The sequence below is a fragment of the Drosophila kikkawai genome, chromosome 3L, assembly GCF_030179895.1.
Source record: "Drosophila kikkawai strain 14028-0561.14 chromosome 3L, DkikHiC1v2, whole genome shotgun sequence".
Taxonomy (NCBI): Eukaryota; Metazoa; Arthropoda; class Insecta; order Diptera; family Drosophilidae; genus Drosophila; species Drosophila kikkawai.
This window is the reverse complement of record NC_091730.1, coordinates 5,215,324-5,237,884: the sequence shown is the minus strand read 5'-3', so window position 1 is coordinate 5,237,884 and position 22,561 is coordinate 5,215,324. Positions and strand designations below refer to the sequence as shown.

The window sequence follows — 22,561 nt, the reverse complement described above, 5'->3', positions numbered from 1 at the left end:
TTATGTTTTCTGTTTAAATTAAAAGGTATATTTAATTGCTTAATAAATAAGCTACCCTGTGAGTACCGTCTAAAAAGAACTTCAAATAAATTTCAAACACAAGTTAATTGTAAATGTGGAATATCTAGGCCATATGCAATTACCATTTAATTATAATTATTTATTTTAGTGTTTAGTTTTTAAAGTTGAATTCTTACGATATCTGGATTGCTGGAATACCCCCAACCTGCAATATTCAGGGCTGAAACCCGTTCTTCAGTGGTGATGGGAATTGTGTCATATCGATAAGTTTTAAGACATCGATAACTTGGCGCAACTTCTTGGTATTCGTATAACGAACTTTTAAAATGTATATTTTACTGATTAACAACTGCAATCGACTTGGGAAAGAAAGAGCTGCCCCGAAAGGTAATTAAGAAGGGATGCTAATCGTAGATTCTAATAATACACACAATAAAAACCCGAAATGTGTTTTAAATACTTTATTGACATATTGATTAACATCTTCAATATAATATCCAGGAAAAAATAAATAAGCTCAATTGCTCAATTTAAGTGGCAAATGATAGAATCATCGGTGGCCTTGGTCACGCAAATCTCCTGAGTGGAGGCGTCACAAAAGTAGCCATCGGGGCAGCTGCCAGTGACATTGGTCGGCGTCAAGGCTCCAAAGCAAAAGGCGAACGTGGATCGGGAGGTGCAGGCAAAGGTGTAATTGGGAGCACACATGCCGCAGCTGTCTGTGTCGCCACAACTCGCTGGAGTCTCGCTACGCTGGAAACAGATCACAGGCTGATCCGTGCACACCAAACCATCGGTGCAAACGAAGGTCTGATTAACATCCGGCGTTTCAGCACCGAAGCACAAATGGTAAGCGGTTTGGTTAATACAAGCAGCTCCATTTGATTGACACACATCGCAGTCAGCCTGAATCCAAGCAATTGACACAGACACCAGGATAACCTGAAGATGGAAAGGTATCCTTAGTTAGAAGTTGAAGTAAGTGTAACGTTCAAGGGAAATATTCTCATTTACTTTTCCGTATATAATCAATCCCCTTATCCCTTTATAAAAACATCCTTAAAAAGGATACTTAGGAGCAGAGAATGAAATAATATTAAGCACTCACCAAACCCAAGAGCTTGTACATCTTCACTACTTTGCGCTTCTTTTGTGAATGATCAGCGAAATCCAAGGCAGTGGTATTTTTTTCTACATTTTGACAGAGGTGCCGAATTTGTTCTATGACATCGTAAAAGTTCGGAGCCTTGGGTTATGAGAATGCCTCAAGTTATCTTTATGGACAGACACTAAACAAACTTAAACGGAAACTGAGGGTGTGTGGACCGGCTTAGGCTCCTATAAAGAGAATTGGCACCGCTTCTGTCAGCCATCATAAGGTTCCCAGAAAACAGACAAGCACCATGCTCGCACATATCACTCTTAAGGTAAGTCAATTGACTGGCAAGTAATCTCTGAACATGGAACCCATTTGGGTTACAGATCTGTCTGCTCCTCTGGATTTCATCCAAAAGGGCTCATGGCCAGTCGGTTTGCTCTAGCTGCGAGTCAACCAATGGACAATATGCCTGTGTTAGCGAGACTGCCTACGGCTTTTGCTTCAATCAGGGAACAGTGTATAAGGATACTGTTCAAAGCTGCGAGGAAGGATACTACTGCGTCCTAGAGGGCTTCTGCGCCGCAATGGATTCAGCGGAAGTAAGATTAAAATTAGGGTTAAAGTAAGATAAGATTGTCTAAGTTCACACTTCTCTTGACACCAAATTTTTAATAGCCGGCCTGTGTGCCAGAAGATTCGACAACCACAACGGTTATTTCTACAGGTCGGTAAATATAACGAGCAAATAAGTTTTGGCAAAAGTTAAGTGGGTTAATGGCTTCTCGGCCGATTTCTCTTGCTTTTAACTGACAGATTCATCGACTGATTCGAGTACAGTGGAGACTACAGTCGATTCTACGACTCCTGATTCAACGACAGACTCTACGATTCCTGATTCCACAAGCCAATCTACGACTCCTGATTTAACAACTGACTCTACAATTCCTGATTCCACGACAGAGACTACAATTCCTGATTCAACTACAGATTCTACTATACCGGATACAACGACAGAGTCTACAATTCCGGATACATCGACAGAGTCTACAGTTTCTGATTCAACGATAGAATCGACTACGAATGAAACTACTGAAACAACTGATTCAACAACAGAGTCTACAATTTCCGATTCAACTACAGAGATTATAATTTCTGATTCAACGACAGAGACTACAATTCCTGATTCAACGACAGAGTCTACAATCCCGGATACAACGACAGAGTCTACAATCCCTGATTCAACGACAGAGTCTACAATTCCTGATACAACGGCAGATTCTACAATCCCTGATTCAACCACAGAGTCTACAATTCCTGATACAACGACAGATTCTACAATCCCTGATACAACGACAGAGTCTACAATCCCTGATTCAACGACAGAGTCTACAATTCCTGATACAACGGCAGATTCTACAATCCCTGATTCAACCACAGAGTCTACAATCCCTGATACAACGACAGATTCTACAATCCCTGATACAACGGCAGATTCTACAATCCCTGATTCAACCACAGAGTCAGCAATTCCCGATTCAACGACAGATTCCACAATTCCTGATTCAACAACTGATTTAAGTACTTCGCAAGCTACAGAGTCGACAACTGAGATTACTACAGGTTCGTAAAAGAGTATCTTATGGTTTCCGGTTTATATTATTCTTTTTTGACAGATTTATCTACTGATTCGAGTACAGATTCGACAACCACAACGGATACTACTACAGGTTTGATATAATACAGTACCAAAAAGTTTATGTTTTAATGAGTCTCGCCTTGTATTATATTACTTTATAATGGCAGAGATATCGACGGATTCAAGCACGTTGCAAACAACAGTGTCTACTACGCTTGAGACTTCGACCCCAACGGATGTTACTACAGGTATTTGCCAACCTATTTTATTAATAATCTATTTTATATATTAATTTATTATCAAATTAATAGTTATTTATTATTAATTTAATATTTACTTATTAATCTATTTCAAATCGCCAGATTCCTCCACAGAAACGAGCAGTGCTTCTACCACCATAACAACTGGTAAGTAATCTCTTAAGCTTTTTAGTTTTAACTTGGATATATCCATTTGTAATCCTTCAGACTCTTCCACCGCTACACCGCTGAGCACAACTACAGTCTCATCAGATGTGGACGCCAACCAATACTGTTCTCAGTTGGGGACCAAAGGCTACTTTCGAGTTGAGACAGATACAACCTGCCAAAAGTAAGCATTTTAATAATAATAATTTGTAATAATCAATACATTATTATTTTAGGTATGTGTACTGCTACAAATTGTCCAAGGATTACCTAGGTTGGCTATATTATTGCGACATAGGCAAATACTACAACTCGGATACAGAGTCCTGTCAATTGGAAAGACCATCAAACTGCTAATTATTTCCATATATTACCAATTTTATTTATTTATGTATTCATAACAAAAAATAAACAAATTATTCTCTGCCTAGCAACCATCCTAAGCTGTAATCAGTTTATTTTAGATAAAAATCATTCCAGTTGTATTATTTTTATTTTATTTTATTTTCAAGTAAATAATTTACTTATTCAATAAAAAATAACTAATCCCTACTATAATATTTACAAATATTATTAGGCACAACCATCGGGTTTGGCGACACTGCAGTATCCCAAGGATGCATTGAAGTATTGCCCGCTCCTGCAGTTCTTTACCACGCCTCTCAAGAGGCCATCCTTGGCCACATAGCAAAGGACAAAGCTGCAACGAAAATTTCCACTTGAGTTGTTGTTTTTTCTTCTTTATCTTAAACTGTGATGATTACCTGACGCATGTGGAATCGTTTTGGTTATTAATCATCACCGATGTGGTCTCCTCAGCGCAGGCCTCATTTGCACTCCAAGCGTTTGCGCTGCGAGCAGCTAGACAGTAAATCAGCAACTACAAAAGGTAAATTCTATTAACTGAAATACTCGATGGAAATCCTTGATTAGTAGTTACCAGAGATACAATCAGTTTCGGCCACATAATGTCGGTTTAACCTTGGGTCCTCTTTGCACACTGAAACCTTGAGGCATTTGGGGGGGCCTTTAAGTAGCGACTGGGTTTAATCTGAGCAGCATCGTTTATCTCTGCGCTCTTTGTTAATGTAATTAATGTTTATGGGTGTGCCTTAATCTGTGTTTTGTTAGCAACAATATGTATGTACCTATGTCCAAAAGTCTTTTTAGATATGAGCAAATATTCGCATGAAAAAAAGGCTGGGGAGTGTGCATCAGATTGAAGAGCAACAACCCGGGTTTTAAGCTAATGACTCACCTACTAGTGTGTATTTTTGTACCCTTTTACCCTTATAATTTTTTAACATTTTATAAGCCTATCATAATCAATTTTCAAAAATGGAAAACTTATTTTGTTTAATGTCCCTTCGCAGCAGGAGGTTCTTATAATGTTAACAATTTTAAGTAAATTTAAATTCAACTCTTTGAAACCTTCTGAGCAGTTTAATCTCTCCCAATAAAGTCACAAAAAACTCTTGTTACTGTTGTCACTGTAGTTTTTTTATTGGTGAAACGATAAAAGTTTTTAAGATAAACAGGAAATTCTGCGAAAGTATAAAGGCGTTTATGCACAAACATCCGGCTTAATGGAACTGCACAATTTCGAGCTGTCGTCAAAATACATTCCATTCTTGCAAGTCTTGATTAGCCCGATAACTTGTCCATTGTTAAAATAACAATATACGTAACTGCAGGAATTTAATTTATAAGTTATTAGTTTAAGTTAGTTTTGTTTTGTTGCTTACCTTCTGCATGTGGGATCATCCTGATTTCCCATCAAGGTGGTCGCTGTTACTTCGCTGCAGGCTTTTTCTAAGCTCCAAGCCTCTTCAGAGCCCTGGACCTTTAATTCCGAAGCTGGAAGTGCTGTCAGGATATTAACCAGCAGCTAAATTAAGGGAAAATTAACTTAAAATCGTTTTTGAATATATCCTTCTAAACCTCCTACCAATAGTATAATAAGTTTTGGCAGCATGCTTAACTTTGTATAGCTTGACACTCTCTGAAAGTGAAAAGAACCCAAAAATTGGCTTTTATATTGGAGGACCCGCCATCCTAGCTTAGCTTATCTTTGACTTTTTGTGGAATTGCAATAAAAGATTGTGGTTCTTATTTTTATTTAGTGCTTTTATTGGCCAACAATCAAAGTTGAATTTCGAAATTCGTGAGAATTTCTTAATTACGTACAATAATCGGGTTTGGTTCCGACGCAAACTCTTAAAGAGGTGTCATAATATTGGTTTGCCTTGCAATTCTTTATCAAAGCCACGATGGTTCCGTTGGGAATATAACAATATACATAACTGCAGAATATATATACGTTAATAATTATTGATTTGTTTGCGTTTTCTATTTACCTCTTGCAGGTGGGATCGTCTTCGTTGGCAAACATCTCAGTTTTGGTAATATCCGCGCAGGTTGCCTCCTTGGTCCAGGGCACTGCTGTCGTAGTCGTTGTTGTTGTTGTTGTTGTCGTAGTCGTTGTTGTGGTTGTAGTTTCTGCCTCCACGCAACCATCTGGCTTTGCGGTTCCGCAAATCTTAAGGTTGACATCAAAATACCATCCATTCTTGCAAGTATATATTAGCCCCCTAACTTGTCCATTGATGAAAGAACAAGTTACGTAACTGCAGGAATTTAATTTATAGTTATAAGTTATTAGTTTAACTTAGTTTAGTTTTGTTGCTTACCTCCTGCATGTGGGATCATCCTGATTTGCCATTATGGTGGTCGCTGTTACTTCGCTGCAGGCTTTTTCTACGCTCCAAGCATCCTCAGAGCCCTGGATCTTTAATTCCGAAGCTGGCAGTGCTGTCAGGATATTAACTAGCAGCTAAATTAAGGGAAAATTAACTTGATATCTTTATAAATATATCCTTCTAAGCCTCCTACCAATAGTATAATAAGTTTTGGCAGCATGCTTAACATTGTTTAACTTAACACTCTCTGAAAGTGAAAAGAACCCAAAAATTGACTTTTATATTGGAGGACCCGCCCTCCTAGCTTTGCTTATCTTTGAATTTTTGGGGGATTGCAATAAAAGATTGTGGTTTTTATTTTTAGTTAAAGCTTTTATTGGCCAACAATTAATGTTGAATTTCGAAATTCATGAGAATTTCTTAATTATGTACAATAATCGGGTTTGGTTCCGACGCAAACTCTTAAAGAGGTGTCAAAATATTGGTTTGCCTTGCAATTCTTTATCAAAGCCACGATGGTTCCGTTGGGAATATAACAATATACATAACTGCAGAAATTATTTATATACGTTAATAATGATTAGTTTGTTTGCGTTTTCAATTTACCTCTTGCAGGTGGGATCGTCTTCGTTGGCAAACAACTCAGTTTTGGTAATATCCGCGCAGGTTGCCTCCTTGGTCCAGGGCACTGCTGTCGTAGTCGTTGTTGTTGTTGTCGTAGTCGTTGTTGTGGTTGTAGTTTCTGCCTCCACGCAACCATCTGGCTTTGCGGTTCCGCAAATCTTAAGGTTGACATCAAAGAAAGTGTTCTCCTTGCATGTTGTGACCTTCATTGAGTGAACTCCATCGATTACCGAACAGGCTATGTAACTGAAACGGTTTTAATTAGTGGAATTATCTTGTTTTCAAACAAATTTTTTACGTAGTACAGGTGGGGTCATCTTTGTTTTCAAAAAATGTACTCTTAGTGGCTGCCTCGCACAAGTCTTCGACATTAAAAGGAGTTTCAGTTGTCGTTGTTGTAGTTGGTGGCTCCGTTGTGGTTGAATCACACACTGGACTGGCACCGCGGTAGCAAGTGTAAAAGCCATCGGTGCAATAGAAACCCTCGGGACAGGGCAGGAGCTTATACGAAGGCACTCCTGGAAGTGAAATCTTTGTTAGGGGGGTCATCATCCCATGTAACGAACTGTTTTTAGCTAAAGCTTTAAGTTTATTATCAGTTATTAACGTATATTTCTGAACACCAAAGCCCTCGCACTTTCTCCACGATTCCGGCGGATTGATTTATACGAGATACGCTGGAGATAAGTTAGAAAAACCTAGTTTTAAGAAAAAAGCTAAAGAAATAACATTTGCAGGTGAAGGTTGCTCTATAGAGCATTTCTTCTCAGCGCTAAAAGTGCCTAACTTTAAATAATATAGAAATTCTACATAAGTTATAGATAATATTTACGAAAATTAAAATTAAACTGGATCACAACTCACCGAAATATAAAAAAAAGCCCAATGAACCCGTAGAGTTACTTAGCAACCCTCTATTACTTACCATTGAAGCAAACGGAGAAGCTTGTTTCGTTGTGGCAAGCCACATTGCTTTCACTTTGACACTCATTGCAGGCTGCCATAGCATGTTGGGCCAGTAGCTTGATTTTATCAACCAAAAAACACGGATGTGAGTCAGAAAATTCGAGCCGTGGCTTCGTTTGTAGTTACCAGTGGAATTAGTAGCGCCTGCAACATCTTTTTGGTCTTCCGTCGGAGATCATTCTAAAATACTGCGGACGAACAATACACCTTATATATAAAACCTTTAGTTATCTCTCTGGAGAGACTTGCCCAAAAATACGAGATAGTTGAGTTATGTTTGCTAACTTTTATTGCGTTGTTAGGCTCTTTGCGTCAATAAATAGTAAAAGGCTACGTTACGGTAATTTATATATAAAAAAATATATAATATATATTCACAAATTGAAGGCGCGTTTGTTAGCTATTAGGAATACATGGGTAGAATACATGGAAACGGATAAATAAAGTCTTTCCGCTTTGGACGCAACATTGAGATATAGCATAGCTAAGGGTTAACACGTTTAATAGTTGGTTTTGTTGTAGAGTAGGCTTGTGTGTATACTGGATAGTTATGAGTTCGTTGGCCTGGCTGGCCCATAGTCTTCTTCTGTTTATATTGCATAAATACGTAAGTATAGTCTTAAGGCAAATCATAGCGTTTTAAGCAGCACTTTTCAACTTATTACATTGTGTTACTTGGGCTTAAGGCAACATCGATGTTCTAAAAATGCATTCTAAATATAAATTCGTAATTTCTAAAACGAAATAATACTTCCGTCAGCGCAAAATGCATTAATATTCAAGTTCAAATTCAATTTCAAGTTCGTATACTGTTTCTAAGCCCCTAGACGCATCCGTATTCATACCAAATGCTATTGCTCTTGTCCTCGGTCCGCTTCCGCGTTGCCTTGTCATCCTGCAGGGGAGTACTAGTGCTAGCTGCTGGCAGCAAAGGACTCTGATCGCCGCTGGTTGAATTGCCACCAATCGTTGTGTTTATACGATTGTACATGAGAAATGTGGCTGGGCCACTGCTGGCGGAAGTGTCGCTTGTGTTTTGAGGTGGCTCTGGCGCGGAAGCAGTCGTTGCTGGGGGATTGCTACTGCCCGCCGACGATTGTTGCTGCTGCTGCTGGGGGGAGCTTCCATCCGGTAGCTTCTGGTGCTCGTCGATTAGATAAACGGTGCGTCGGGAGCCGGCTGTGCCCAGTGTCAGGCTGCTGCCCGTCACATCTGGCGCTTCAAGGCTGCTATAAAGTTAATTTCATATTAATAATAATAATTAATTTAAGGAGAAGAGAAGCCACAACAATAAGAGGTTCAGGGAGGCAGCAAGTTTTAATGGGAACTCGATTGTTTTTGTTAAACATCTAAAGCTCATTACCCGTGCACGCTATTTCTACGTGAGTTATTCAAATCCGTACGTTTCTGTGCCTGCAGGCTACTGCGCACGGCACCGCCGCGTTGGATCGAGTTGTCCAGCAAGTCCCTGTGGTACAAAAGTGGTGTGTGGTGTGTGGTGTGGTGCATACGTGTTTGGTTGAGTGGTGTATAATACATGTAAATAGAAACGGAGATTGGAGAACCATTACCCCCGTAACACCAGTATATCTATCACTTACCGCTGCAGGCTCTGGCGAAGCGGTATGTTCCGCTGAAGCAGATGCGTATCGGAGGCAATGGAAATGGGCTCCTCGTTGCTATTGTCCGACTCATTGCCTCCAGACTCGGAGCCGATCACAAACTGTGAACTGGTCCGGGCATCATCCACCCAAGAGCGACGATTCTGTAGACAAGGAGCATAGCATTAGGTAAGGTTTAAACTTTCATTTCAAGTAACAAACATTTACAAGTTACTTACTCGACTGGGCACTTTGTTCATCAAATCCGAGCTGGCCTTCTTCACTCTTCTAACCAGACCAATGGCAAAGGGTTTTCTGTAATCAAAAGATACGATTTTAGTAGCTTCCAACTTCCTTTACTACCCCGTGTGTGTGTGCTTCTCACTTTTTGTGGACGGTGACCTCGGTCTTTTTGTAGTGCTCCATGATCTTCTCCTCCAGCTTCTCCTTTTGCCGCTTGAGACTGTGCACGCGTTCGGTGTAGTTCTTCTCCTCCTCGTGGAAGTGCTTCTTGTCCTCAAGGGAAATGGCCAAGAGCTCCTGGTACTGAGAGAGTAACTGCGAGACATTGTCCATCAAAGCCTTGCGCTCCGAGTCCAGATCGGCATTGTTTTGGATCAGCATCTGTGGGGTTAATTTAAGGAGGCAAATATTTTTCGAGATATTTCCTCTTTAGAATGTAGAACTCACCTCGCAGCGTTGCTGAACCTTGGTGTACTCCACCTGGAGATGACGCACTTGGTCGCTCTTGGTGTTCAGCTCGCCTGTCAGCTCCGTGTTGTGCAGCTTGAGACTGGAGTGCTCCATCCGTATCATCTTGTACTGCTCCTGGATGTTCTTGTACTCGTTCTTGAACCTATCGCTGGTAGCAAAGAGATTCCGGAAGTCATCGGTGAGCTTGGAGTGCTCGGTGCGTAGAATAGACAGATCCTCGCTACAGGTCTTCATGTTGTTATTCTGCGTGGTCAGCTCCTCGATGCGTTGCTCCAGAGCCGTCTGCTGTTCGCGGGTGTCGCGCATCTCTTGCCGCAAATCCCTTACCGCCGCCTTCAGCTGCTCTTTGTCCTTGTTCAGGGATTCATATTCCGCCGAGAGCTGATCGTGCAGGCACTGCAATGTCACCTGATCCTGCAGCGCATGCTTGTGCTCCTGCTGCAGTGAATCGATTTCCTTGAGCAGGGTATCCTTCTCCGCCGCCAGCTGAGAGTTGGCCAGCTGCAGGGCCACATGCTGGGTGTTCAGCGATGTAATCTGTGAGCCCAAGGCGGCCACGTCCACGCTGAGACGAGCATTCTCCGTCTGCAGTTGGGTGTTGGAGTCCTTGAGGCGGATCAGCTCCGCAGACTCACGGGCGGGACTGAGACGCACCTTGTGCTCGAATCGCAGCTCCTGAGAGGAGGGTTGGGCTGCCACCGATGCTGCAGGTGGATCAGCTGCTAGCTCAATGTTCTTTTCCACGGTAAAGATCTCCTGGCGGTGGCAGAGCACACACATGTCCGACTTGACGCCACCGCCCTCTCGATCAGGGTCCTCCTCCTCCTCCCGTTGCTGTTCGCGGGTTACATTGAGCATGATCTCGCGCACGGTCTTGAAGGTTTCGGGATTGCGCACCAGCTTCTCCACCACATGCTCTACATTCAGTTCACCAGGCTCTTCGTCGGCCAGGCCCAGCTTCTCCAGATTGTGGCGTACCTTTTTAGTGACCAGCGTTCCGGTGACCAGGTCATTGCGCAGTGTGCTTATCATCTCCTGATCAATATTCCTTTGCGAGACCAGCTCCTGGTTGTGCTTCTCCAACTCCACCAGCTTTAGCTGCAACTGCTCGGCCTCCTCGAGGGTCTTGCTCAGCCTCAGCAGCTCCTTGGCCTGGCTATCCAGTCGGTTTATGCTCTCGTCCAGCTGCACGGACTTTTGTTCGCTGCCCTCTTTCAGCTTGGACACCTCCTTCACCAAGCTGGCATTCTCGCGCTCATAGGTGGAGACCTTGGCCTCAATTTCGTACAGCTTCTGGCGGGTCTGCTCGTACTGCTTGGACTTTTCAGTGAATTGCTCCAGCTCCTTGGATTTGCTCTCGGCGAGCCGTTCCAGATCGTCGGCTCTTCGCTGAATGCTCTCGTTTAGGGTCTGGATGCGCTGCTTCTCCTTGTTTAGGGTCTCCACATGCTGCTCGGCATCGGCTAGCTTCTGGCGATCCGTCTCCCGCTCGAGGCTCTGGCGATCGTAGCTCTTTTGGCGGCTGTCCACGGCATCCTGCAGCTTCTTGTTCTCCTCCAAAGCGTTTTTGAAGACGCCCTCCAGCTCCATATTCTGCTGGGTTAAACGCTGGACATTCTCCTGCATTTGTTCGATCTTCAAGGAGAGCTTCTTCTTCTCCTTCTCCAGCTCTAGCATTTTGCCAGAGGTCTCATGGAAGCTGCTTTCCTTTAGCTGCTCCAAGGCAGCCGTCAGGCGACGATTCTCTAGCTCCAGTTTGAGAGCACGCGTCTGGGCATTGTTGGTGAGCTGTTCGGACAGGCTGTTGTCGCCAGAGTTGCAGTCATCTTCGTTGTCGGAGAAGGACTTGTCCAGCTCCTGTGTGGTATTCAGATTCTTGGCCACCAGCTGCAGCTGAGCATTTTCCTCTAGAAGCTCCTCGAGCTTCGAACGATCCACATCCCTTTCTAGAGCCATATCATTCAGTTTCTGCTTGTACTTAATGATCTCTGACTCCAGGGAGATGGCGTGCTCGGAACGCTTGCGATAGCGTTGCAGCTGCTCCTCAAGCATTTCCCTGGAAGCAAGAAAACAAAGAGATTAATAAATAAAGGAAAAAGCCAAATTGTCATCTAACATACTTTGATTCCAGCAATACGCGGTTATCCTCCCTTAGCTCCTCCACGCGCGACTTGTAGAAATCGGAATCTCCAAGCTTTTCCCGATACTTTTGGACCTCCACCTCCAGGCGATCAGCACGCTCTGCGCGCTCTCTGAGAATGTCCACCTCGTCGCGATAGGCAGAGGCTCGCTTGGCCTCCGTAAACCATTCCTGGCTCTCCTGCCTTAGCTTGTCAAAGCGAGCCTTCTTGTCATCGAGCTCCTCGCGCAGCTCCAAGAGATTCTCTGATTTTTCCTCACTAAAAAATAAATAATTAAAGTTACGGGAACAATGGGAGACACAACATCCTTACAGCTCCTGTCGCAGCTTGCGGTTTTTCGACCTGAGATCCGCACACTCTACGGCCAAGTGATTGCTCTCCGAGTTGGATGAGGACGAGGGCGTGGAGGTTGCCGTTCCGTTGGATGGTGAACGTGGCACACTGACGCCCTGGCCACATTCCACCAGATTATCGCCAGCAGCTAGTTCGGGCTCAACGCAGGCCAGATCGATCCACTTGAGATACATTAGATCCCGCTCCTTGGTGAGGCGCAGGATGTGCGTGTACATGCTCTGCGGTGTCAGCCGTTCCACAGAGTCCTCGGTGAGCACCAGGCTGTGACTGTCCGTCACCTGTTTGATCAAAGCCACAATGGCATGCTGCGTCTCCAGATCCAGCTCCTTGATGCGGGCAATAAACAGTTCCTTGTTGGGACACTGCACGGCAGCGCCGAGCAGCAGTGTGAGAAGCGTCCGCATCTGGTCCAGTCCGCTCCTGCTCTCCGGATGATGGCCCAAAGTGAAGGCATCCGGCAGGACCAGTATGGTTTGACCCAGCTCCTCCTCAAACAAAGCCTTGAGATTCCGTACAATGCACTCGAAATTCTTGGCCCTCGCAATGCTCAGCGACTTGCCACTGAGATCGTTCAGCTCGCTGGGATTGTTCTGCGGCTCCGGATCGATCTGCAGCCAAACACTGTGGATTATGTGGCCATCGAGCAGGGATGTATAGCCTGCGAGTAGCTCCGCTCGCGGCAGGCATGACTCCAGCTGTAATAGAAGAAATTACCAGTTTAAAACCGAAGCCGAATTCCACAAAGAACAACGAAAGAGCGGGCGTGAATATGTATATTTTTCAGCTGGACAAGTCACACACACGAAGCTTATTACACTGCTCCTCCTGCTTCCATGTCGTGGATACCGTAAGCCGTAAGCCGCCGTCTTGAGCAAGTTACAATGACCTTGGTTCTTGCGACTCTGTGAAAGCCACATAACTACCAACAGCTGAGGTCAACGGAATAGCCAAGGGAAGTGGAGTTTGTGGATTAGGCGCTTTTAAAAATGTTTTCTAAATTGTCTGCCAATTTTTGATAATTTTAACGATATAACCCATTTCCGAAAAATAGCTAATAATTATTTTTCTTCTAAAATGGCTAAAACGATTCGGCTGCTGATGGTGATGAAGAATTATATGATTTAAAGGGTGGAAAATGACTCTTTCACAACATTTCAAGCTTCAGACTTAAAATAAAAACCTAATCCTAAAAAAGTAAGAAAAACCTATTTTTATATTCACAATAAATAGAATAAAATGCAAAATTTTAATTTAAAATATTTGGGCAAAATAATAGATCTTAAGGGCGATAATAATTGCCAAGAAGCAATGATAATTTCCATGCCCAAATCGATGTTGTGCTCGACAACACCTGTTCCCATTATGTTGACCTCAACTGTGCATGTGTGTGTGTGTGTCGTGTCCGAGTATGTGAGCAGGTTGTTCTCATGACTGTTTTTTTTTGTTCGCTTTTGTGTTTCCATATGGGCGCATGGGAATCGAACACTTGAATTATTTATGCCAAGCACATAGACCCACTGGCGATGCAAATATCGAGCATGCTTATCCATGGGACAAACAACTCACCCAAGAAACGAGTGCTCCATTTATGAATTCGTCAATTTCCATTGGCGTCGCCGTTGCCGTGCCAGCCATTGTTGTTGTTGTTTCGCTGCGAAGGACGGAAACAGAATATGTAGGTCCTGGTGGTGTGTGCCCGCTGCTGCTGCACCTGTCACAATGCGGCAGCTGATGCACTGCGGCCTTTCCGAATTGCAAACTGCTGCTACTTTATTATTTTCCCAACAAATATTCCGCAGCCTCCCAATAGTCATGCCAAGGACGGGGCATTTCCCGAGTCACCATTAACGCACATACGGAAAATCACAGTTAAATCTACACTAGGAACGGCGGGACAGCACTTTTCGGAATGGGTTTAATAAATACGTTAACTACGAGCACTAAAAGCGGCTACAAAAAATAGCAAAAATCACTTTTGGGAAGACGGCTGGAAAAGTTAAGCATAATTTTTAGTTTGTGCCGGTGATGACACTTCCAACTATCGATACATTTTTGTACATTTTTTACTCCTGTATAATAACTACAATGTAAAATGTATAATTTTATAATTCTACAGGTACTCTAGTAGGTTTCTTTTAATTTTTGTATATTTTTGATTTATTTTATTAGTCGAAATTCAAGGTTTTCATTTTTAATTTTGCCAACAACTATGGGAGAAAGACTGGCTGCTAAACTAGCTAAAATAACGGGGATAACGGCTATAATTAGCTACTGCCTTATCGATACCGATATCGATAAGACACCATTTCGAATGCAACCGAATTCGTTGGAATTTCAGTTTCAAAAGAGTCAGAAAGCTTTCGAAAGACTTTCGAAAGAAAGCGCTAGCTCGCTCGTGTCGTGGATCGGAGGAGGATGCTGGGCTGACGAACGGATTATTCAACGCGCCGCAAAAATGGCAACGCTCGCAAACAAAGCCCAAACGCCACAAAAGTCACATTATTAGGACATATTCGCGTTAAGTTTTGAATAAATCGAGTGTAAAAGTGTTGTTTCCAATTGGCGATACAAAAAACGACGGGTGCCCGAGTGTCCCGACTTAATTTTCGACTGTCTATATATAGATCCTCTGTATAGGCAAGCACAATATTGCAAATAGGTTAAATATCTAACGTCTCGGAATGGGAAATCAGCCGGGAAAGCTGCACACGCATCCGCAGAGCGGTCGCCCCAAGAAGGCAGTTCACTGGAAATCAGCAGGCAAGTATGAACTCCAAATGGAAGTACCCGAGAATCCTCCTAGAATGTAGGCTCTCCCGCAGCATCTAGCGGATTCGGAAGGGGCCAGAGAACGGACACATTCCCACATAGCTGGCTAGCTGCTGGTGGGAGCGCTAGAAATGCTTCTATTTATAGCCACTCGCACACACTCAGTGGTTGCCGTCTTGTCTCCGTCTGTTTGGCCCCAAAAGAAAAAAAACTCACAACGTCAAAGTAATGTTGTCGTCCGAACCACATCGGAAGAACCATTCATTATGTTTGGGAACACAAACGAATGGCATCTTCCGTGTGCATCTTTTTGTTGGGACAAAAAATCTAAGGAATATGGGCTCAGGGGTTTTCAGAAGGACTACGACAAACAATGGACTTCTAACTGAATATAAGGCATATTTTAAAACTTTTTTAACTTAATTTTTCTGTATTTAACTTCAATATTGAAATGTTTTTTATTAAATTTGCTTAAAACTTTTAACTGAAATTAAACATGAAATGTGTTTTGAATAAGATAACGTATCCTTTATCTTGTTTCTCTTAAAAACTCTGACATTTGCTGTTATTTATCTTTCTATTTTCTTAAGGATAAAATTATAATCATGTTTAAATTAGTTTCTTTTATTACCCGAAAACAAATTCTGATTTAATTTATATTTATTTTTCCAACTCCCAAACATCTCTTAACTTTATTAATTTGATTCTATTCTACTCTATTTTATTTAATTTTATTCCTTTATTACCCGTTAATTAAATCCTCCTTTCAGAGCGACCCTCGCCACCCGGTCGACCCATCCTGACGCCACTGGCTCAGCCAGAGCAGCAGCCGGACGTGGTCAATCTGAGGTGGGATCGTCCGCTCCATGACGGCGGCTCTCCCATCACCGGCTACACGGTGGAGCACCGTCGCATGGGCTCCCCGCATTGGGTGCGGGCCACGCCCATTCCCGTGACAGGCTGCGATGTCTGCATCAGTGGCTTGGAACCCGGATGGCGCTATCAGTTCCGCTGCTTCGCTGAGAACATTGTGGGTCGCTCCGATGCCAGCGATCTATCGGATCCGCTGACTGTGACCCTGCAGAGGAATGCCATCACCGTGCCGCGATTCATTGACGAACTGGAGGACATGAATGCCGTGGAGGACGAGCGCATAGAGTTCCGGGTTCGCATCTTAGGCGAGCCGCCACCGGAGATCAATTGGTTTAAGGATGGCTACGAGATCTTTAGCAGTCGCCGCACTAAGATCGTCAACGACAATGAGGCCAGCGTACTGGTGATCCACCAGGTGGCCCTAACGGATGAGGGAGAGATCAAGTGCACGGCCACCAATAGGGCGGGTCATGTGGTTACCAAGGCCCGACTGATGGTTCAGGCTCCGCCTAAGATTCGGCTGCCACGGACTTACGAGGATGGACTGATCGTGGAGGCCGATGAGGTGCTGCGGCTTAAGGTGGGCGTGGCAGGGCAACCACCGCCGGCCATAACGTGGCTCCATGAGGGCGAGATCATCGCCCCAGGTGGACGCTTTGAGGTGAGTTAAGAGGAATACAAAAGTTAAACTTATACCTTATCCTTGCTTTCCTTTCCAGATCACCAACACGGAGAAGAACTCGCTGCTCAAGATCGACAATGTGCTGCGCGAGGATCGCGGCGAGTATATGGTTCGGGCCTGGAACCGACTGGGCGAGGACAGCACCTCCTTTCTGGTCACGGTGACGGCCAGACCCAATCCCCCGGGAGCCCCCAAGCTGAACATGTCCTTTGGCAAGTCGGCAACGCTCTCCTGGACGGCACCCCTCGACGATGGTGGCTGCAAGATCGGCAACTACATCGTTGAGTACTTCCGCGTGGGCTGGAACGTGTGGCTCAAGGCGGCCACCACCAGAGCCCTGGCCACCACGCTGCACGATCTGATCGAGGGATCCGAGTACAAGTTCCGTGTCAAGGCGGAGAATCCCTATGGTCTCAGCGAGCCCTCGGGGGAATCGGAGCTGCTCTTCATACCGGATCCCAAGAGGGGAATAACCAAGCCCAAGTCAGCTACCAGGATAGCTGGAGAAGACAAGGACAAGCAGAAGGGTGAAGCTGGAGCCGCAGTGCAGGTTCCGCCCCGCAGGAAGACACTGTCGCCTCCGCGACCGCAAGCCGATGCCTCTACAGGAATGTCGCCCAAGCAATCGCCCAGCGTGAAGCGGAAACCCAAGCCGCAGCTCATCGATAACGAGCAGCTGCACCACGAGATGTCATATGGTACCTCGGATCAGGCTCTGAAGATGGACGTGCGCAAGAGTCCCTCGCAGAGCAGTGCCGACTTGGCCGTTAAGACCACAACTGTGGGCTCCAATCCCAAGCTTAATCTGACGCTGGTCACCACAACCTTGGCTCCTTTGGAGAAATCGCAGGCACAGCCAAGGTCACCAAAGTCCCCAGTTTCGCCGCCTTTGAAGCTATTCAACATCAAGCCTTCTGGAGCTGCCAAGGATAACCCGAAGCCCAAGGACAAATCACCAGTGCCACCAAGACAACCTCAACCATTGCCCACTCCGCCCAAGGAAAAGCCGGAGAAGGCCTCGCCCAATCGCAAGAGGAGCTTAAGTCCTCCAAACAAGCGTCAACCGGTGCCACTTCGCAAGAGTCCCACACCACCGGAACCCATGAAAGCCACAGCCGCCCTGCTGCGTAGCGCTGAACCCGTCCAGCTGGGAGTCAATCAGAATGTCAGACGCTTCTCCGGACAGACCCTCAGTCCGGCCAGGAATGTGCCCACTCTGGCCCTTGCTGTGGCCTCTGGGGTAAGCGCTGTGATTGGTGAGAAGCTGCCAACCATTGAGATAAGTGCTCCACCCACGCCGCAAGAGGAGGAGCCTCCCATGCGGGAGCCATCGCCATCGCCATCGCCATTGCCTTCTCCAGTGCCAGCTCCGGTGATGTCCCAGCCCATTTCGAGGCGGTCTTCCAGGTCAGCGGATAAACATGATGATGTCCATACCAGCAATGAGTTCATGCTCGTGGTGTTCGATAAGAACAGCAAAGTCAAGGACAAGGACAGTGAGTATATTTATTTTTATATTAACTACTATCCCTGCTCAAAATTACATCCATCTATCTTTCTCACCACCCAGAACAAGATTCCTTTGAGCTGGACCTGGAGGATGCCATCCAGCCGCCGCCCATCTCGATTTCGGCTCCGGATCTGGCCTTCCTGGAGTTCACCAACTTGCATACCACCTTTCCGCTGCGCCGCTCTGTCAGCTCCACGGAACTGCTCTACGAGCGGGCCATGGCTCGCTTCTACGAGGCCGTGGAGCTGGAGCAGGCTTCCAAGTCGCGCAAGACATCGCAAGATAAGCTGGCATCCACTCCAGCTCCGCCACGCGAACCGCCGGCCAATCTGCGCAAGCGTCTTGGCTCCATTTCGGAGGCGGAGCGTGTGTCCTTCGAAAGGAGAGCAGAGCTGCGCCGCCAGTCAGCGGACATGGTGTCCATGGCGCGCAAATGGGACTCAAGGGAGAATGTCAACGATTCGGGCAACCTAATGCGCTCGGGACAGCTGGCCTTGGAGAAGGGAAGGGATCTTGGGGAGTCGCAGGACCAGGAGGAGCTGGAGGAGGAACATTTGACGGAGAGCACGGCTGACGATAGCGAGGATATGGATCTGGACTTTGACGAAGATGAAGCTCTAGACTTGGAGTATCCTTCACAAAAACAGAAGCAACATCAGCAGTTTCAGCAGCAGTCCAGCAACGACCTGGGTTCGGACTATACGGAGAGCACTGCTTCCTCGGAGCAGGACTCCATTGAGAAGTTCAAAATGGAGCTGCTGGCCCGCACTCGCTCGCCCAGTCCCCGGGACTTGGAGACCTACCATCCGCGCACCATGGGCGCTGGCACTTTTACGCCCTACAGGGCACCCACTCCCGAGCAGGCTGCCGTCGTACTCACACGTCCAGTGCCTCTGCCCAGTCCTGATTTCGTGCCCAAGCCCATCTTGAAGCGTTCCTCCAACGAACACGTGGAACAGTCGGCAATGAGTCCCTTGCCGGCAGGGAATGGAAACGAATTTATTGGTGGGGCTGCAGTGCCGCCACCCATCTCCCCCGCTGCCGTCGGCAATCCCAGCACCAGCACCCTCAAGATGGATCTGGCCAAGGGCATCAAGTCGTTCTTCAGTCGCGACAAACGCTCGGCCACTGAGAAAAACACAGAGGCGAACGAGGAGATATCCAATCCGCTGGAGAAGACCAATGCCGCCGCCATTGCCGCGGACTTGGAGGCTAAGCGCAAGGCCAAGGAGGAGGATGAGTTGCGCCGGAAGGAGGAGGAACGCCTTATGGAGGAGGAGGCCCATGCAGCCGTCGATCACTATAGCGATCTGGTGCGGGAGGTTGGCAGCTCACACAGGTATCACACGCCGCTCTACCTCGATCGGGATGAGTTAAAGCGGGCGGCTGCCAAGGCGGCGGCAGAGACCGATGAGGAGGATCTTCTCTCGCACTCGGAGGAGTTAAAGAAACGACTTGCCAGTGGTGGCAGCGGCGATGACTTGTTCCTGGCTCCTCCAGTGGTCCGTGAACGCCGCCTCTCTATATCGGAAAGGGAGCAGCTGGTCCATGTCCGTGATGCAGCCAGCAATCTGGCCATTCATCGATCCCCGGACCAGGCAGAACAGGATCAGGAGGTTGAGCGTGAGGAGCACGTGTCCCAGCACGAGGAATACCTGCCGGATGAGGAGCCAGAGTACCCCACTGTGCTGGTGGTGCCGCCGCCCAAATCAAAGAAGAAAAGCGAATCGGAGACTGAGAGCGTCATGAGCGAGATGGTGGAGGCTCGTCCGGATGCCAGGGGACGGACTCGCCTGGTCAAGGTGAAGCGAGTGATAAGACGGCGTGTTCCCTCCAGCACGCGTTCGCGTGACACCTCTCTAAGCAGACCAGCGCTTCCTACTGGAGCGGAGACATCGGCTTTGGTTCTCTCCACCGCCGACAGGGAACTGCTGGAGAAGACTGCCGCTCTGGCCATTCTTCAGTCGGAGGAGCAGGCCCACGAGAAGGTCCGCTCGGCGCTGAGCTACTCCACCGATCTGGTACTCTTCCTGGTCGCCTGCTATGTGTACTTGTTCAAGGACGCCCGCCTGGTGCTGCCCATTTTGGGTCTGATTATCTACCGGCAACTGGGTGATGCCGTGCGCGGTTGTGTGCCCCAATGGCTGCGTCGCCGGCTAAACGGGAACGAGGGCAGTTAGACAATTGGAGTAGAATCCCATCCTCAATACCCTTTGCTCAATACTCACATGCGTTTATCGGTTAAGTTAGTTTTTATTACATTTACATACGACTTATTTATACGATTTAAGTAAGTAAAGTTGAAGGTATCCATTTATTCATCCATCTATCAGCCACCCATATTGCCTTATTCACACCCATCGAGTACATCATCGTCCCCCTGAAATCTGTATACGTAAATCCTTGGCCAGATCCTTATTTTGTTTTACTTCTTTGTGTTTTTTTGTAGTTTACTTTTGAATTTTTATGATGGAATTTTAGTTCTTTACGTCCTTCTAAATTTGGAATATGAAGACTTCTAGGTAAAAATTTATATGGATTTTGTTTTTTAAGGATTTTAGGGATATACAAGTGTGCCAGGGAAAGTGTCGTAGCTTTAAAATCAATTTAAATTCGGTCCAAAATTGCCATTAGAAATGTCATTGCATATATATGTATTTGTTTACAGTTTTTTCAATTGATTTGAAATCTTTACCACTTTCTGTGACATCTCAGCAATATTTCCCATGAATTCTTAACTTTAATTTAATTGAAATCCTAAAAGACTCTTTTAATATGAAGGAAGGCTTGCATTACTTTCGGAAGCACTCAAATTTCAACTAAGAATTCATAAACAAACTATAAAAAATCTTTTGAGGTATTACCAAAATAAAGAGCATCCAAAAATATATTTAAACCTTTAATCATTAATACAAGAAAGTTATCCAAAAATATATATTTACTTTTAATCAATTCATTAAAATTACAAGAAAGTTATCCAAAAATATATTATCTAATTATTACCCATTGCTTTGCCTAACAATTTCCCCATATTTCGAAATTAATCCCAACGAGAAAATAAGTTTATTTTTTCAAGGACATTATCATAAGATCCTTTATTTCCCCCCGCACACTTAATTTCGCTTTGTGTATGTATGTGGAGCTGGAGCTATGTGAAGTCCTCATGTTATGGAAGTGTTCGTTTGCGCGGTTCTTTGTGGTTTCCATCATCCGGATTGTTGGTGATTCACTTTGAAAATAAATAAATAAAAAGCTTAGCGTGTTATAAATTCGTATATATGTTATGTGGAGAGTGCTTTCTTTGACCAAGTTCTTGGCTTGTTTGCTCATCCGCTGTAGACTTCCGTGGGGGATTTCATAGTGGGTAGAGCTATAAACAGATCGAAGAAGCGCTCTTATCGGGATGTCAACAAGAGATGCTGCTGCGCCAAACGCTATCAGCAGATAATAATCCAGGGGGAAGATATATAAAAGCCTCTGCCAGTTGCGGTTGCCCAACATCTTTTCCCCGTCATGGCTTTCTCTCTGGGCTGTCTCTTCCTGATCACCCTGGCCATAGGATCATCTGTGGCTCTGTGGGCAGCTCCGCAGCCTGATATAGTCACCGGTGGCCTTAATCCTCAGCCCACGCCGCTAGCTACATTGGCTCCACCACCCACCTTGTCCCAGGATCTGGACGAAATCCAGCGCTTGATTCAGTTCAAGCCCATCAATCAGCTTATAGCGCGTTACCTGATCAACGATGACCAGTTTCAGGCCTTCGTGAGGATCATCAATAGCAATGCGGCCTTCATGTCCCGTTGGCGTCTGCGTTCGCAGCCGGAGATCATCTTGTTCCAGCAGTGGGTCGATCAGCAGCTCCTGGCCTCTGGCGGCGCCTTCGAAATGGAGGAGCAAAAACTGAAAGTCACGCTATTCAACCAGTTTCCCTATTGGTCCGGCACAGTTTTCGGTTGGCCAGGATTCCTCAACGAGGCACAGCTCTACTTCCCGCTGTATGCCATCCGAGCTCACATCGATGCCAAGGTGCTGCAGCAGGGCATCTTTGCTCAGTTCTGGGCGCGACTTCAGGGCCTTCAAGTGGTCTACGAACGCTGGTTGGCCTTGGTGGAGACTTCCCAGGTGGTAGCTGAACTCCAGGCGGCTGGCATCGACACGGTACAGTTGGATGGCATCATTCGGGAGCTTTTTGGATGGACTGTGGTCAATGCAACCACAACTGTGGCGCCTGGAACTCCAGTGGCTCCCACTGTCATTCCGGGAGCAGTGATTCCTCCAGTTAATGCTAGTCCTGTGGTTGTCTAGGTTACCTAGACAGGGGGATTATATGATATACGAAATAAAAATGTGGCTAAAGGCCCTGGATTTGTAAATTCCATGAGGAAATTAATTGTTAAATAAAAAATAAAATTTTGTAAGCTTTTTTATAAAAATCAAAGCTTAAAAATTCCATAACTAAGCCAAA

At 45.5% G+C, this 22,561-nt stretch overlaps 8 protein-coding genes and 1 non-coding gene across 14 annotated transcripts; 3 read left to right on the top strand and 6 right to left on the bottom strand.

Moving 5' to 3' along the window:
• Positions 1 to 546: 546 nt before the first annotated feature.
• LOC108079740 (uncharacterized) lies at positions 547 to 1,231 on the bottom strand. The gene is made up of 2 exons (XM_017174152.2): positions 1,130 to 1,231; positions 547 to 963 (listed from the first exon to the last, which is right to left on the bottom strand). Exons 1-2 carry the CDS (start codon positions 1,148 to 1,150, stop codon positions 547 to 549), a joined length of 438 nt encoding a protein of 145 aa, XP_017029641.1. The 5' UTR covers positions 1,151 to 1,231.
• On the top strand, positions 732 to 3,539 carry LOC108079708 (uncharacterized). Its single transcript, XM_070285416.1, has 11 exons — positions 732 to 870; positions 923 to 999; positions 1,089 to 1,448; positions 1,504 to 1,719; positions 1,796 to 1,844; positions 1,934 to 2,740; positions 2,794 to 2,847; positions 2,924 to 3,004; positions 3,119 to 3,163; positions 3,224 to 3,347; positions 3,400 to 3,539. Exons 3-11 carry the CDS (start codon positions 1,425 to 1,427, stop codon positions 3,518 to 3,520), a joined length of 1,521 nt encoding a protein of 506 aa, XP_070141517.1. The 5' UTR covers positions 732 to 870; positions 923 to 999; positions 1,089 to 1,424; the 3' UTR covers positions 3,521 to 3,539.
• Positions 3,540 to 3,718: 179 nt separating this feature from the next.
• Positions 3,719 to 4,191, bottom strand: LOC138928677 (uncharacterized). The gene is made up of 3 exons (XM_070286156.1): positions 4,104 to 4,191; positions 3,928 to 4,043; positions 3,719 to 3,863 (listed from the first exon to the last, which is right to left on the bottom strand). The coding sequence occupies exons 1-3, from the start codon at positions 4,128 to 4,130 to the stop codon at positions 3,737 to 3,739; spliced, it is 270 nt and encodes an 89-aa protein (XP_070142257.1). The 5' UTR covers positions 4,131 to 4,191; the 3' UTR covers positions 3,719 to 3,736.
• Positions 4,192 to 4,728: 537 nt separating this feature from the next.
• On the bottom strand, positions 4,729 to 5,158 carry LOC108079706 (uncharacterized). The gene is made up of 3 exons (XR_011445063.1): positions 5,112 to 5,158; positions 4,909 to 5,051; positions 4,729 to 4,851 (listed from the first exon to the last, which is right to left on the bottom strand). It is a non-coding gene; the product is annotated as an uncharacterized protein (transcript).
• A 133-nt stretch (positions 5,159 to 5,291) lies between these two features.
• LOC121503138 (uncharacterized) lies at positions 5,292 to 6,091 on the bottom strand. The gene is made up of 4 exons (XM_041777301.2): positions 6,056 to 6,091; positions 5,854 to 5,996; positions 5,521 to 5,790; positions 5,292 to 5,466 (listed from the first exon to the last, which is right to left on the bottom strand). The coding sequence occupies exons 1-4, from the start codon at positions 6,089 to 6,091 to the stop codon at positions 5,343 to 5,345; spliced, it is 573 nt and encodes a 190-aa protein (XP_041633235.1). The 3' UTR covers positions 5,292 to 5,342.
• Positions 6,092 to 6,233: 142 nt separating this feature from the next.
• Positions 6,234 to 8,376, bottom strand: LOC108079705 (salivary glue protein Sgs-3). The gene is made up of 6 exons (XM_017174111.3): positions 8,298 to 8,376; positions 7,579 to 7,640; positions 7,412 to 7,508; positions 6,785 to 7,004; positions 6,469 to 6,732; positions 6,234 to 6,410 (listed from the first exon to the last, which is right to left on the bottom strand). Exons 2-6 carry the CDS (start codon positions 7,603 to 7,605, stop codon positions 6,287 to 6,289), a joined length of 732 nt encoding a protein of 243 aa, XP_017029600.2. The 5' UTR covers positions 7,606 to 7,640; positions 8,298 to 8,376; the 3' UTR covers positions 6,234 to 6,286.
• On the bottom strand, positions 7,435 to 14,293 carry Girdin (protein girdin). Of its 6 annotated transcripts, XM_070286136.1 has the most exons (11): positions 13,829 to 14,293; positions 12,221 to 12,957; positions 11,888 to 12,166; positions 9,744 to 11,823; positions 9,439 to 9,677; positions 9,293 to 9,368; positions 9,054 to 9,217; positions 8,816 to 8,920; positions 8,298 to 8,681; positions 7,579 to 7,640; positions 7,435 to 7,508 (listed from the first exon to the last, which is right to left on the bottom strand). In XM_070286136.1, exons 1-10 carry the CDS (start codon positions 13,895 to 13,897, stop codon positions 7,628 to 7,630), a joined length of 4,146 nt encoding a protein of 1,381 aa, XP_070142237.1. In that variant the 5' UTR covers positions 13,898 to 14,293; the 3' UTR covers positions 7,435 to 7,508; positions 7,579 to 7,627. The 6 variants fall into 6 exon arrangements, with proteins under 6 accessions (XP_070142237.1, XP_017029834.1, XP_017029835.1 ...); XM_017174345.3 differs by lacking the exons at positions 7,435 to 7,508; positions 7,579 to 7,640 and having other exon boundaries at positions 7,719 to 8,681; XM_017174346.3 differs by lacking the exons at positions 7,435 to 7,508; positions 7,579 to 7,640 and having other exon boundaries at positions 7,719 to 8,678.
• A 126-nt stretch (positions 14,294 to 14,419) lies between these two features.
• MnM (myomesin and myosin binding protein) lies at positions 14,420 to 21,373 on the top strand. Its single transcript, XM_017174349.3, has 4 exons — positions 14,420 to 15,022; positions 15,802 to 16,565; positions 16,624 to 18,082; positions 18,157 to 21,373. Exons 1-4 carry the CDS (start codon positions 14,944 to 14,946, stop codon positions 20,274 to 20,276), a joined length of 4,422 nt encoding a protein of 1,473 aa, XP_017029838.1. The 5' UTR covers positions 14,420 to 14,943; the 3' UTR covers positions 20,277 to 21,373.
• Positions 21,374 to 21,609: 236 nt separating this feature from the next.
• Positions 21,610 to 22,469, top strand: LOC108079732 (uncharacterized). The gene has a single exon (XM_017174143.2). It carries the CDS (start codon positions 21,610 to 21,612, stop codon positions 22,399 to 22,401), a length of 792 nt encoding a protein of 263 aa, XP_017029632.1. The 3' UTR covers positions 22,402 to 22,469.
• Positions 22,470 to 22,561: the final 92 nt, after the last annotated feature.

Bases quoted from the DNA above. Each gene is read 5' to 3' on its own strand.
- MnM (XM_017174349.3), top strand. From the start codon at position 14,944: ATGGGAAATCAGCCGGGAAAGCTGCACACGCATCCGCAGAGCGGTCGC. The intron at 15,023-15,801 runs GCAAGTATGAAC...TCCTCCTTTCAG, and splicing joins AGTTCACTGGAAATCAGCAG to AGCGACCCTCGCCACCCGGT. The intron at 16,566-16,623 runs GTGAGTTAAGAG...TTTCCTTTCCAG, and splicing joins CCCCAGGTGGACGCTTTGAG to ATCACCAACACGGAGAAGAA.
- LOC121503138 (XM_041777301.2), bottom strand. From the start codon at position 6,091: ATGTTAAGCATGCTGCCAAAACTTATTATACTATTG. The intron at 5,997-6,055 runs GTAGGAGGCTTA...CCCTTAATTTAG, and splicing joins CAAAACTTATTATACTATTG to CTGCTAGTTAATATCCTGAC. The intron at 5,467-5,520 runs GTAAATAGAAAA...TATATTCTGCAG, and splicing joins GACGATCCCACCTGCAAGAG to TTATGTATATTGTTATATTC.
- LOC108079732 (XM_017174143.2), top strand. From the start codon at position 21,610: ATGGCTTTCTCTCTGGGCTGTCTCTTCCTGATCACCCTGGCCATAGGA.
- Girdin (XM_017174345.3), bottom strand. From the start codon at position 13,897: ATGGCTGGCACGGCAACGGCGACGCCAATGGAAATTGACGAATTCATA. The intron at 8,921-9,053 runs GTAAGTGATAGA...TTTGTACCACAG, and splicing joins CTTCGCCAGAGCCTGCAGCG to GGACTTGCTGGACAACTCGA. The intron at 8,682-8,815 runs GTAATGAGCTTT...TTAACTTTATAG, and splicing joins CGTAGAAATAGCGTGCACGG to CAGCCTTGAAGCGCCAGATG.
- LOC108079705 (XM_017174111.3), bottom strand. From the start codon at position 7,605: ATGTTGCAGGCGCTACTAATTCCACTG. The intron at 7,005-7,411 runs GTAAGTAATAGA...TTTCACTTCCAG, and splicing joins CTTCTCCGTTTGCTTCAATG to GAGTGCCTTCGTATAAGCTC. The intron at 6,733-6,784 runs GTAAAAAATTTG...AAACCGTTTCAG, and splicing joins GATGACCCCACCTGTACTAC to TTACATAGCCTGTTCGGTAA.
- LOC108079740 (XM_017174152.2), bottom strand. From the start codon at position 1,150: ATGTACAAGCTCTTGGGTTTG. The intron at 964-1,129 runs GTGAGTGCTTAA...TTCCATCTTCAG, and splicing joins TGTACAAGCTCTTGGGTTTG to GTTATCCTGGTGTCTGTGTC.
- LOC138928677 (XM_070286156.1), bottom strand. From the start codon at position 4,130: ATGTGGCCGAAACTGATTGTATCTCTG. The intron at 4,044-4,103 runs GTAACTACTAAT...TACCTTTTGTAG, and splicing joins CGAAACTGATTGTATCTCTG to TTGCTGATTTACTGTCTAGC. The intron at 3,864-3,927 runs GTAATCATCACA...TTTTCGTTGCAG, and splicing joins AACGATTCCACATGCGTCAG to CTTTGTCCTTTGCTATGTGG.
- LOC108079708 (XM_070285416.1), top strand. From the start codon at position 1,425: ATGCTCGCACATATCACTCTTAAG. The intron at 1,720-1,795 runs GTAAGATTAAAA...AATTTTTAATAG, and splicing joins CCGCAATGGATTCAGCGGAA to CCGGCCTGTGTGCCAGAAGA. The intron at 1,845-1,933 runs GTCGGTAAATAT...TTTAACTGACAG, and splicing joins CACAACGGTTATTTCTACAG to ATTCATCGACTGATTCGAGT.